The 13,065-nt window shown below is 38.2% G+C and overlaps 1 protein-coding gene across 1 annotated transcript in view; it reads right to left on the bottom strand.

The window, feature by feature from the left end:
- Positions 1-8,675: 8,675 nt before the first annotated feature.
- The window catches only part of PSMD12 (proteasome 26S subunit, non-ATPase 12), a 17,032-nt gene continuing 12,642 nt past the window's right edge, over positions 8,676-13,065 (bottom strand). Inside the window, exons 8-11 of the mRNA XM_006776675.2 lie at positions 12,866-12,978; positions 12,033-12,207; positions 10,140-10,217; positions 8,676-9,244 (exon numbers count right to left, since the gene is read on the bottom strand). Of these exons, the coding sequence (XP_006776738.1) occupies positions 9,035-9,244; positions 10,140-10,217; positions 12,033-12,207; positions 12,866-12,978 (576 nt within the window). The 3' untranslated portion in view covers positions 8,676-9,034. The remainder of the gene's footprint in view (positions 9,245-10,139; positions 10,218-12,032; positions 12,208-12,865; positions 12,979-13,065) is intronic.

Genomic DNA, 13,065 nt, shown 5'->3' on the forward strand with positions numbered 1-13,065 from the left:
AGTCACGACCACTAAGGAGGAGGCTGCCTGCACCTGTATGGCGGGGCCTTGCTCCCAGAGATGGGGTAGAAGCAGGGAGATGCCCGGAGAAGGCCTGTGGCCGGGAGGGCAGGGGTGAGAGCCAATAGCACCCCCCTCACCAGTCCTTCACCACCCACCCCTCACACTCAGAGTGCCCTGCCGCTCACCTGCCTGGGGAAGGAGCACAGCACTGCAGGCAGAATGTTTCCATGCTCTCTGCAGGCTCCATGATGGGGCGGAGCCCCCGCATTGCTCTGGAGACCTGGCCGGAAGCAGGGAGGCATCCAGAGAAGGTGGGACCAGCCCGAGATGACTTGAGGGACTCAGGGAGGGGCTTGAAGTGGCCAGAGAAGGCCAGAGGGGTCGAGGGGCTGGGCCAGGCGCGCTGGAGCTCTGCGTGGAGAGGTTCAGGTGTCAAGGCAGGGCAGCGGGTGGGTGGGCGTGATTTTGCGCACTGGGCTCTTAGTTATTAATAATTATGTATAACAGGATATTGTAAATATTAAGTTATGAAATTTTTATTAAAATGTTTCTTCAATACCATTATATTGGCTGGGCCCAAAAATATTCATTGTGGGCCGCATGCAGCCCACGGACCACAAGTTTGACATACTTGATGTAAACTGTCATTGAAAAATAAAACATTATTTTAAAAATTAAGGTTAAATTCACATAATATAAAATTAACCATTTTAGCAAAAAATTCGGTGAAATTTAGTACATTCACAATGTTGTACCACCCACCACACTTATCTCGTTCCAAAACATTTTTATCACCCCAAAACAAAAACCCTTACCCATTAAACAGTTACTTTCGTTCCTCCTCCCTCTAGTCCAGGGGTGGGCAAACTTTTTGAGAGGGCCACATGGGTTCTTAAACTGGACCGGAGGGCTGGAACAAAAGCATGGATGGAGATGGAGTGTTTGTGTGAACTAATATAAATTCAAAGTAAACATCATTACATAAAAGGGTACGGTCTTTTTTTTTTTTTTAGTTTTCTTCATTTAAAACTGGCCGGATCCGGCCTGCAGGCCGTAGTTTGCCCACGGCTACTCTAGTCCCTACCAATCTGCTTTCTTTCTCTTGGATTTACCTATTCTGGATATCTATATATATATTAGAGGCCTGAGGCACGAAATTCATGCGAGAGTAGGCCTTCCTTCCCCAGCTGCCAGCACCAGCTTCCCTCCCGCACCCGGACCTGGGCTTCCTCCAGCTGCTGGCAGGCACCCAGGACCTGGGTTTTCTTCATAGCCATGGCTTCGTCTGGAAGGTCATCCAGACGGATGTCTGGTCTAATTAGCATATTACGCTTTTATTATTGTAGCAAAGCCTAAGCAACCATTGGGACCAAATGACCGAAACAATCAACCAGTCGCTATGACATTCACTGACCACCAGGGGGCAGACGCTCTCACAGCCAACCTCCCACGGCCCCTCACTCCAGCTGGCAGGTGCCCATCAGCCCCTGGTGCTAAACCATTCATAGAGACCTGCTTCTGGGTTGGAGTTTCATACATAGCAGAGCAGCTCCCTCAATGCGATCTACTGAAAGTCAGCCCTCGACACAAGGGGTTTCTCTCACTCGCATCCTCTCCCTTCCCCAGGGGCCACCTGTCCACTGCAATGTGGTGGCGAGGAGAGGAGGAGAGGGGAAGGCGGGGAACTCAGACCTGGGCTGGGACGGGGAGCCAGGGGTGGGTGGCAGCAGACACAGCCCCTTTCCCAGGGGGGCTGAGGGCTGACTTCCTCTAACCCCCCACCCCCCGCCAGCCAATCTTCCACGGTCCCTCCCCCCGCCTGCACGAATTCATGCAGCGGGCCTCTAGTTTCATATAAATAGAATTATGTCATATGTGATATTTTGTGTTTGACTTCTTTTCACTTGGCATTTTCAACGTTCATCTTCATTGTAGCATATATTGCATTTCTGATGTTTCTATTCATGGCTAAATAATATTCTATTGTATGGCTATACCAAAGTTACTTATCCATTCATTCTCTGGAGGCCATTTTGGGTATTTTCAGACTTTTGGCTATTGTGAAAAGTGGTGCTATGAATATTTGGGTACAGGTATTTGAATATACTTTTCAGTTCTCTTGAATATATATATATATATGCCCAGGAGTGAAATTGTTGGGACATACAGTCATTCTTTGTTTAAGTTTTTGAGGATTAACTAAACTTTTCCACATGAGTCAACCATTTTATATTCAATTTTACCTTAAAAAATTGTTAATTTTTTAAAAATTATGTTTTAATTGATTTTATAGAGAAAGGAAGAGAGAAAGACACAACCGGAGATCAAACCTGCAATATGAGTATGTGCCCTGATGGGGACTCAAACCGGCAACATTTCAGTGCATTGGACAATGCTCAACCAACTGAGTCACGCTGGCCAGGGCTCAATTTTAACTTTTTGAAATAACACTCAGAATCCTGGCCAGGTAGCCTGGTTGGTTAGAGCATCATCCCAATAAACCAAAGTTGAGAGCTTCATCCCAGGTCAGGGCACATACAAGAATCAATCAATGGCCGAAACCGGTTTGGCTCAGTGGATAGAGCGTCGGCCTCAGGACTGAAAGGTCCCAGGTTCGATTCTGGTCAAGGGCATGTACCTGGGTTGCGGGCACATCCCCGGTAGGAGATGTGCAGGAGGCAGCTGATCGATGTTTCTCTCTCATCGATGTTTCTGGCTCTCTATCCCTCTCTCTTCCTCTCTGTGAAAAATCAATAAAATATATTAAAAAAAAAAAGAATCAATCAATGAATGTATGGATAGGTGGAACAACAAATAGATGTTTCTCTCTCTCTTTCTCTCTAAAATCAATATAAAAATACTTTGTAAGCATCAAGTGATACTTATCATGGACTTAATGGTAAATTAAATAAATCATGATCGTAAGTTTGCTTATTGGGGTCAGATCAAGGTGAGCTCCTTATATGATTTTAGGCTATTTTTACATGCTGCTTCAATTTCATGTGAAAAGCGTTTCCAACAAGGGGATCACGGGGTTTTGGCTATAACTTCTATATCCATTTCCATGGTTAGGATGGTTAAAGGGTTGTCCTGATATGACAAGTTTGTGGGTTCGATCCTGGTCAGGGTACATACAAAAATCAACCAATGAATGCATAAATAAGTGGAACAACAAATCAATGATTCTCATTCTCTCTCTCTCTCAAATCAATAAATTAAAAATAATGTTGCCCTCTCAAAGGTTACCTTCGTGGCCAGTTCTTGCCAGCCAGGGAGCCATTATATATTTGCTTATACGCTTTGGTCCAGGATATGTTGGTATTATCTAAATCTTACAGAAAGAACTCATTTCCCAACTCTGTAATCCCTAAGTCCCGACAGCAGAAGAAAATCACATTCTCCTCTTTTGAAATCTGCATTCTAAAGGGTGAGGGAAATGTGGTCTCTGTAGCAGTTCCATGAAGGAGCGGCACTTTGAATAAAATATATGCCCCTCATTCTTCACACAATAAAAATCCATGTGAAGGCATCGGGAGACCAGCTGTTTAGTATTCTGTAGTGAGGCATTATACTGTACAGGCAGCAGTGGCAGACCTGATATGCATTTTAAGAAAAGTTTTATTTCATCCTAACATTTCCTTTGCTCTTTCTGGAAGGTTAGTTAGCCCTTTTAAACTTAGCCTAATTCTTTGAATGCTCAAAAACTGTAAGTGAATATAATACTAAAATCTTGGTCAAGTAAAATTAGTTTATATCCTATTGCTTTAACTTTTTTACTTGCTACACTTGCAAGTGATATGTAAGCATTAAAAAAAAAAAAAAAGGCTCCCTGACCGGTTTGTCTCAGTGGGTAGAGCATCGGCCTGTGGACTGAAGGTTCCCAGGTTTGATTCCGGTCAAGGGCATGGACCTTGGTTGTGGGCACATCCCCAGTGGGTGGTGTGCAGGAGGCAGCTGATCGATGTTTCTCTCTCATTGATGTTTCTACCTCTCTATCCCTCTCCCTTCCTCTCTGTAAAATATCAATAAAATATATTTTTTAAAAAAAGCATTATGAAACCAGAAAGTTTTCATAGGGAAATTTTCATAGTTTAAGGAAAATGTCCAAAGTCCAAATTAAGATATGAACAGGGTACTGCATTTAGAAATATTAAAACTTGAAGATTTTTTTACTGCACTGTTGTTACTCACATTAAACAATATGGCTGTATGTACAGCAATACAGAATTAAGAAAAGCCATATCTGTAACACCTACCTTCTTCCTTTGTATTAAGCTGCTTCTGTTGAGAACATTATTTTTACAGCCTGAAGTTCATGAAAACTTGGCCCAGATGTTTGTTTTTGTGGGTATATAATGTCTATTTGGCTACTTTTATGATTCATACAGAATTCTTTTTCTTTGTCCCAGTAACACCAAATGTGCTTTAGGTTTTGGGGTACTAAAAGCTTTAAGAGTCCTTAATGGGTTTCAGATACAAGACCACCTGTAATGAAGATGGGAGTGCCTTATTTAATGCTAATTTAATGGGATTTGTGCACATGATACATGCTAGATGTGGCTGAAACTTGGGCTGGTTAACTCTGATCACAAGTAGTTCCTATTTCACTGACTGGGCCCTCTTGACAGTAGGTATGAGGACAGCTCTTGTGGAATTTGTCATCATGGTCACTGGGATAAGATTTAAAATATTAATAGCTTTGCCAGGAATTGGTCTCCCTCTGGTCTACCACACTGTTCCTTTGTACATAAACATCCTTTTGGCTTTAAAAGCCAATGTGTAAACATTCACTCTCTGCATAATCTTTTCTCTGAATCTATTTAAAACCAATATGCAGATATGAAAGAATTGAAACTAGGACTTGTCCACTCATGTTCATTGTAGCACTAGTCACAAATGCCAAAAGGCGGCCAACAACCCAAGTGAGCGTCAACATATAAACAAAATGTGATACATGCACATAACGGAATGCTCTTCAGCCATACACTGTCCTGACACATGCTACAACATGGATGGACCTTGAAGACATTGTTAAGTGAAAATAACCAGACATAAAAGGACAATTATATGATTTCACTTGTATGGAGTATCTAGAGTAGGCAAATTCAGAGACAGAAAGCAGAATTTATTGAGGGCTGGGAAAAGATAAACAGGGCTCCCAATCTTAAAGAGAGAAAATAGCAGATGATGAAACTTCTGCAGTCTTCAAAAAGATGTCACTCAATTCTTTCAACATAGCAATTATTAGGCTCCAAGTTTGGAACATTGTTTTCTATCCACTGAAAAAGCGAGAGCGTTTCTCCACATCTCAGGACACACAACAAAACCAGTTTCAAATCACTAGACTCAAAAACAAAGGCACTGGGTAAGCATCACGTTGTAGCACAAGCCTAACTTCATGGATGACCATGGTCACTTGGTATTTTTTCAGAAAATACTCAAGCCGAAACCGGTTTGGCTCAGTGGATAGAGCGTCGGCCTGCAGACTGAAAGGTCCCAGGTTCGATTCCGGTCAAGGGCATGTACCTGGGTTGCGGGCACATCCCCAGTGGGAGATGTGCAGGAGGCAGCGGGTCGATGTTTCTCTCTCATCGATGTTTCTAACTCTCTATCTCTCTCCCTTCCTCTCTGTGAAAAATCAATAAAATATATATTTAACAACAACAACAACAAAAAATAACAACAAAAAAAAGAAAATACTCAAAAAAACAACAACCCCCAACATAGTTCTTTTCTAGTATTTAAGTGTTGCCTGGAGGAGTGGTTCTCCAAGTGTGGGCCATGGATCAGCTGCATCTGCATCATCCAAGAACTAGTTAGAAATGAAAATCCTTGGGTCCCACCCAAGACCTACTGGATCAGAAACTCTGGGGTGGGGGTCAGGCAATCCGTGTTGTAACAGGACCTGTGGGTGATTTTGATGTGTGCTGAGTTGGACAACTACTGGTCAAGAGCACAAGTAGGCATGGCCTGTCCTCAATCCCAAATTAGAAAGAGTTGGGGGAGCGGGGGAAGCCAGTAAGTGCAAAATGTTTTCCCACTACTTAAGAACAAGTGGAGAGAGATAACATGATTTTTAAAGAAAAATGAAAATTATCTATCAATTTTTTTTTGTTTCAAACAGTAAGAGAATTAAAAAGAGAAGCAGTCTTTTAAAGTATGAGTTTATTGTCCAGGTTTTCTTAAATACCCACAATTTGGTGCTTTTATTGCAACTAAATCCAGGTGCTGAAAACAACTTAAGTACTTTTATCATACATTTAACACTTGTAAGAGATGGATTGAAACAGTATGAATTTTAAAGAGGTTTTTTAATGATTCAATAACAAGATATGGAACTGAGATACAGAAATAGCTACTGAACTCTAAAATAAAAACATGTTATATAGAAATAAAAGGATAAAAGGTGTTTCACTTTTTAAAAATCCTAAAAACAGAGGCTCATCATCTCTCCTGCTGGTTAGTAACCTAATCATGAAAATGATAATGAGTTAAGTATTACCTTCTCTATTTAAATAAAGTGGTTCTGTCCTTTTCATGAATGCTAGTTTAGGTCTGAAATATAAAACAGGATTTTAGGTTAAAAAAAAATAAAAATATTGTACCATCTAGGGTAACAGATTCTTCTTTATAACACTAAGAAGTTGGTAATAACTCTTAAATTTGCTTGGACAGAAAAAACAAACAAACAAGAAATGGATGAGCAGTTAAGCAAGTCAAGTGGGATTGGGTCACTGGGACACGGTTAACAAGTAGCAGCAAATCAGAACACACAAGGAGCTTCGCTGAGGGTGAGCACTTCAATAAAAAGAGGAGCATTTGAGGTCTTTACAACAATGTATTTGGCCAAAGAGGCCAGGTTTGGCAGATACAAAGGGAATGAGTCCCCAGAAAGACGAAGTTAATGAGAAGCTAAATTCAAATTGGCTCCAATTTGATTTACAAATTAACAATGCAAAATAATTTTATTTTCTATCTTTTTCACTCAAAAGAAAATTAAAACCATATTCTTACTGCTAGTGTGAAGTAAATGCTTCTGAACTTGTGATATTTTTGGTTAGTTTTTAAAGATAAGTGATAGCAGATGTTGATGTTAATGTGACCAATACATTAAATTTCTAAAGAATAAAATTAGATTAATATTATATTATTATTCACTATGACTCAGCATAAATAGTAGAGGTCCCACAAATTATCCTTAGCCATGGGATCATGGGACAATTTAGTGACGATTATATGGAAAATGAATTATGAGAAATGTTTCCCTCTCTACATTTGTATTTTATAAAAAGTAGCCTTATACTTTCTTCATTTAACATTTTAAATAACCTTCTAACATTGTTTCATTTTTCTCTGAAATAAATCAAATTTTAAAAACTTCCAAAATTTGCTCATGTTAATTGATCTCAGATGTTTCTTTTGACAGTAAAACTATTTTTAATTCTAAAAAAAATGTCAGTACTATACCATTTGGTAAGAGGGTGGCCTTAAGTCTTTTTGGGTCATTTTTTAAGCATTTTAGGTTGTTATCCAGTGTTCAAAGGAACTAAAGTTCCTATAAAGAGATAATGAATTTGGAGCATTAATGATGTAATCAGATGTATTAAGTTAAAGCCACAAAATCTTATAAAAAACGACTTTGTTGCCCTAGCCGGTTTGTCTCAGTGGATAGAGCGTTGGCCTGTGGACTCAGGGGTCCCAAGTTCGATTCTGGTTAAGGGCATGTACCTTGGTTGCGGGCACATACCCAGTGGGGAGTGTGCAGAAGGCAGCTGATCGATGTTTCTCTCTCATCGATGTTTCTGACTCTCTATCCCTCTCCCTTCCTCTCTGTAAAAAATCAATAAAATATATTTTTAAGAAAGTTACTTTGTGTGTTAAATTGTGCCAACACAACATCACTTGATTTTGTTCAAAAACTGGTCAAGTCAGGGGAAGAGGGTAAAAATAAGCTACTGTGATCAAAGCCAGTTAGACCCCCCTAAAAAAGAAAAAAAGATTTAAAAAAAGTCTATATAGCCTACCAAATAGCTCCCCCATACACACTCAGGTTAGAGACTTTTAGCCACAATACTAAAATACAAATTCTTCACAAACCACAACTCTATCCCAAATGTTTCTATATAGTCTATGTTGCTTTTACAATTCTTCTAAATAGTCCTGGCCAGAGTTGGCTGGGCACTGTCCTCTGCACCTAAAGGTTGCTGATTAGGGTTAGCATTCTTGGTCAGGGCATATGCCTGAGTTGTGGGCTCGATTCCCAGTAGGGGGCATGCAGGAATCTCTCCCTCTCCCTTCCTTCCTCTCTCTCTAAAAATTAATAAAATTTTTAAAAATCTAAAAAAAAACTCTAGCCCGTTTGGCTCAGTGGATATAGTATCGGCCTGCGGACTGAAGGGTCCCAGGTTCAGTTGCGGTCAAAAGGGCACATGCATGGGTTGCAGGCTCCATCCCCAGTAGGGGGCATGCATGAGGCAGCCGATCAATGATTCTCTCTTATCATTGATGTCTCTCTCTCTCTCTCCCTCTTATCCTCTGAAATCAATAAAAATATATTTTTTAAAAATCTTTTAAAAATCTACTAATTCATAGATTTACAACAGAATTTATTCAAAAAACCACTTAAATCACTACCCCGTAAAATGTCCAGAAACACATGTAACCATAGAAAATAAACATGCATATACTGCTTTTATTATCATTATGGTTGTTAGCTGAATGAAAACAAATAATAGCTAAAAAGGTTTCAAATGATAGAAAAAATTTGGGTCAGTTATGACACAGTTTTGAGCACTCAGACAATAGAAATGTATTCTATTTTTGTATCAATTACAAATGAAAAGTTAACAATGAAATTAGGGAGTTGAAAGGTAGAAAAGGGGCCTCAAACATATTCACTATATTTTAAATTTTAGACAAAGGAGTTGAGAATAGGAAAAAAGAACCCAACATATACACCATAACAGTCTTTTCTTTTTTAATGACTTCCAATGTTAACTCTTTTCTAAAAGCATCAGGGCATCGAGACCCCTTATTGTAGATTATGTATCATTTCCTCTTTGGCTATGAGGTGTGTAGTTTTGTTAACTAGAGACATCAATGAGTTCAGTTTCTGAGACCAGTCATTTAATAAATTATTTGGATCCTTTGGTCTCTGGAAGTTGATAATTCCTGCCAACCTGTCTACTTTAGCAAAAATGGTCTTGTTTACTACGAGATTTGAGAGAAAAGCCTCTGACTCCTGCAAGAGAGAAAGACAAACTGGATTAATACCGGATAAGTATAGATAATAAACAGAATTTAAGGAAAGCATTTTCTAAACTCTTCATTCAAGAATATGCAGGGCTAAAATTCTTTAGTAATAGTTAGCAACTGCTGATTTCTTGTAATAATGTATGGATTTTACTGAGAGTCTAGGGATGAAGAGTATGAATCCACTCCAAGTCAGGGTCAAGTTTGAATCTACTCCCAAAGTTTCCAGAAATGGCAGGGCAGAATATATGCTCTGCTACTTGGCAACTATATAGCCATGGACAAGGCATTTTGCTTCTAAGAACTCTGGTACCCTCATCCAGATATGAGAAGTGCTAATGAATTATCCAACGGTCAAACCTTCTAACACTCGATGATTCTTCTTTTCCAGCTAAACTGTCGCAGTTACTTCTGGTAACAGAAATGGCTTTTCAGACCATTACTGTGCATTTCACTTACCCCCTATTTCTTTGGTGTTGTACATTTTATCAACATGAAATCCAGATCTGAAAGTGAAACCTCTCTATCACGTTCTGGGACCTTTTCAAGTGAACTATAGCCAAGCCTCCCTCATATCTTTTATTTCTACAGTACACTTTTGTGAACCTAAACATATTTATTATAGAACATATACCTTGAACTTCAACTTAATCAATGGAAAACTAACATATTTAAGTGACAATTTTAACTAGTATAAATAATAATAATGTAACTATAAAAAGATTTTTAAGCTATTTTTTGGTGCTTAAGATAGCTTGGGGAAACTTATTACCTAAACTTAAAGTTAAATAAAACAACATATTTCCTCACTTGATTTTTATAAGTCGATTGATATTCAAAATGAATGGCTACAAATAACTCAAACAATGAAGTTTACTACTTACATCAACAGATAGATCCAAAAGTTGTGCCATCCTCTTCATTGTTATCCTTGTATAATATTTGGCCATTATTCTAATATTCTGGGAAGAAGAGAGCAGGCAAAGAGAACACAACAGTTGTCAGTAAGGCTAAAAGTCCATTTGTTTTCAAACCCAAATAGGTTTAGTTAAAATATCAGATTGAGCTTTTATTTTTCCCATAGCCCACCACTGGAATGCATTTTTGTTTCTGCAGTTATTTGCAAGTTATTCTGAGTACTCTCCACAACTCTCTTAAAACATACAGTTAAAATATAGGTTTATCTTAGTGATTAAAAATTATAACTGTACTAAAATATTTTTGCTATATGCAAGAAACTAAAGTTAAGCTTTTCTTAATTATGACAAATTTTTAAAAGGTTAAGATTTTTAAAAATTGAGATCACCTCAAAACATCACTTTAATCATCACTATAACTATTTAAAGGTGATAAGAAATAAAATTCCATAATTTTCACTGGAAATGGTACTAAAGTTAGAGAGACTCTTCTTTATTAATGTTATTAACAGAATAACAGCACTCACAAGGCAATAAGGGAATGTTGGGAAGAAAAATGAACTCATCTTTTTTTAAAAAAAATATATTTTTATTGATTTCAGAGCGGGAGAGGAAGAGATAGAAACATCAATGACGACAGGGAATCATTAGTTGGCTACCTCCTGCATGCCCCCTACTGGGGACTGTGCCCGCAACCCAGACATGTGCTCCTGACTGGCATCGATCAAGGGATCCTTCAGTCCGCAGGCCGACACTCTATCCACTGAGCCAAACCGGCTAGTGCTGAACTCATCTTTTAATAAGTTGCATCTCTTCCCAACTCTATCAGGGTCAATGGCAACACTAACCTCTTAGGAAGTGTGAGAACTATTCTAGACCCTACCTTTTCCTCTATCCTTAAATTTAACCAATAACCAAATTCTATTGATTTTCTTTCTTAAAATAATTCCATTCCATCCATTCTTCTTCAATACCGTGGTTACTGCCTTAATTCAAGCCCAAATAGACCCTAACTTAACCAGCCTTCTCATCTTGTCTTCTCTCCAAATCCATTCTCCACACTTATTCCTGAGGAATCTTTGTAAAATACAGGCCTGGCCATTATTCTCTGTGTGTGTACAATCTTTGTTGTGATGCAGACCCTTTTGACATCTCCAACTTCCTTTCTCACTGAGCCTTTTTCTTGGAGGTCCCCAAGTTTCCCTACTTGTTTGTGCTTCTATGCCCTTGCTGGGACGATTCCATCTGCCCAAAGGGACTGCTCTCCTTGTCTACATGCTAACTACATACTCTTCTTATAAATCTTATCTTCTGCATCAATGCCTATGTATCTAACCTGACTACTCTCCTAGGCAGAGCCATCAATTCTCTCCTTATGCTCCCCTCTATATATACCTGTACCACAATATCTATAATGCTTTTACTTATAAATGTGCCTTCCCTCTGGTTTATTTTTAAGCTTTTTGAAGATAGTGACCATGTCTTACTCTCCTATATGTCCCAGCACTTTGTAGTGTCGGTCTGGCACATAGAGGGCTCATAATAAATGTGTTTGTTATAAGAATGAATGTTGGCACAATTCAACCTGTAGTGACACCAAGAAGAAAGGGCAGGTTTAAGATATGTTACCCATTTCCAAAACTACCAAGTGAGTATCAGATAGAAAACATTCTCCCCATTCTCATCATCCCTCACATTAAGAAATTCCTTCTGGTATATGTGCTACAAAACTTTGGATTCTTGAGAGGTCCTCTCAAAATGAAGCATGTCAACACATTTAATTATCAAACATAAAAGTTTATGCTCAAATTTGCCAAACTTGACTATTAAATTGTCATCTCTATCATGCCAGATCCTTACATGTTCAACAACTCTGTTCTTCAAGTCTTTCCACCTTTTTTCACCTTCTTCTGTATAACCAAAAACATCAGTTGCAGGACTTTCCAGAGAACCTTTTCTTAATTCCATTCCATAGTCTTCGACAAGTGTAGACCAACGCATTAACTCCATCGTGGTAAAAAGCTTTAAAAGATCCCTGTAAATGGTATAAAACTTAATATTCCAAATCTGTAAAATAACTTTCATCCACTATAACAAGGATTTAAATACCAACAGACTTTTAAAATAAATTTTTATTTGCAGAAAAAGAACCAAGTGGATTATTATTGTTTCTAATTTTGCTACCATTTTTCCCCAAAGTAATTCTGAATATAGCATTCCCATGCTTAACATTTTGCCCTCTCCTATCTTCTTTGCCAATCTCCGTACTAATGAATATAACCTTTTAAATGAAACAGATAAAAGAAACATACCTATAAAAAATAAAAGCCCATTGTGCTTATGAAGTGTACGTCTGTTTCATATAATAGGTTTTCAGAAGTATGTATTTCAGAAAATCATAAAGCCCCAACTACTGATGATATAAACTTCATCAAATGGTTAATTAAACAAAAGTGTTAAAATTAGCTTGAAATAAAACTTCTACTTGATAAGTGGCTTAGAATGAAGTATGCAATCATCTCATTACATTAATTTCTAATGCAGAACTATAAAAAACATTTTATTATTATCTCCAATTTTATTCTCTAATACAATCTATCAGCAGGCAATTAAGTGTACATTTAGGTTAACCAATTTTCTTTCAAAATGGTGCTTCTACTGAGGTATATTAAGCTAATTATAAAGGTACTTACTTATATTTAGGAATTTCTTCTAACTTCTTGTCACCACTTATTCGATGAACCAAATCTGACTGTTCATTATCAAAAGGAGCCAATATAACGTAGAGGACAACACTTTTCAGAGCCTGAAACAGTTGTACGACATAATAGATTATATGCACGAAATGAAAACTTTGGCAGGAACTAAAAAATCATGAAATAATTATATATAT

Source organism: Myotis davidii, unplaced genomic scaffold (assembly GCF_000327345.1).
Source record: "Myotis davidii unplaced genomic scaffold, ASM32734v1 scaffold69, whole genome shotgun sequence".
NCBI classification, from domain to species: Eukaryota; Metazoa; Chordata; class Mammalia; order Chiroptera; family Vespertilionidae; genus Myotis; species Myotis davidii.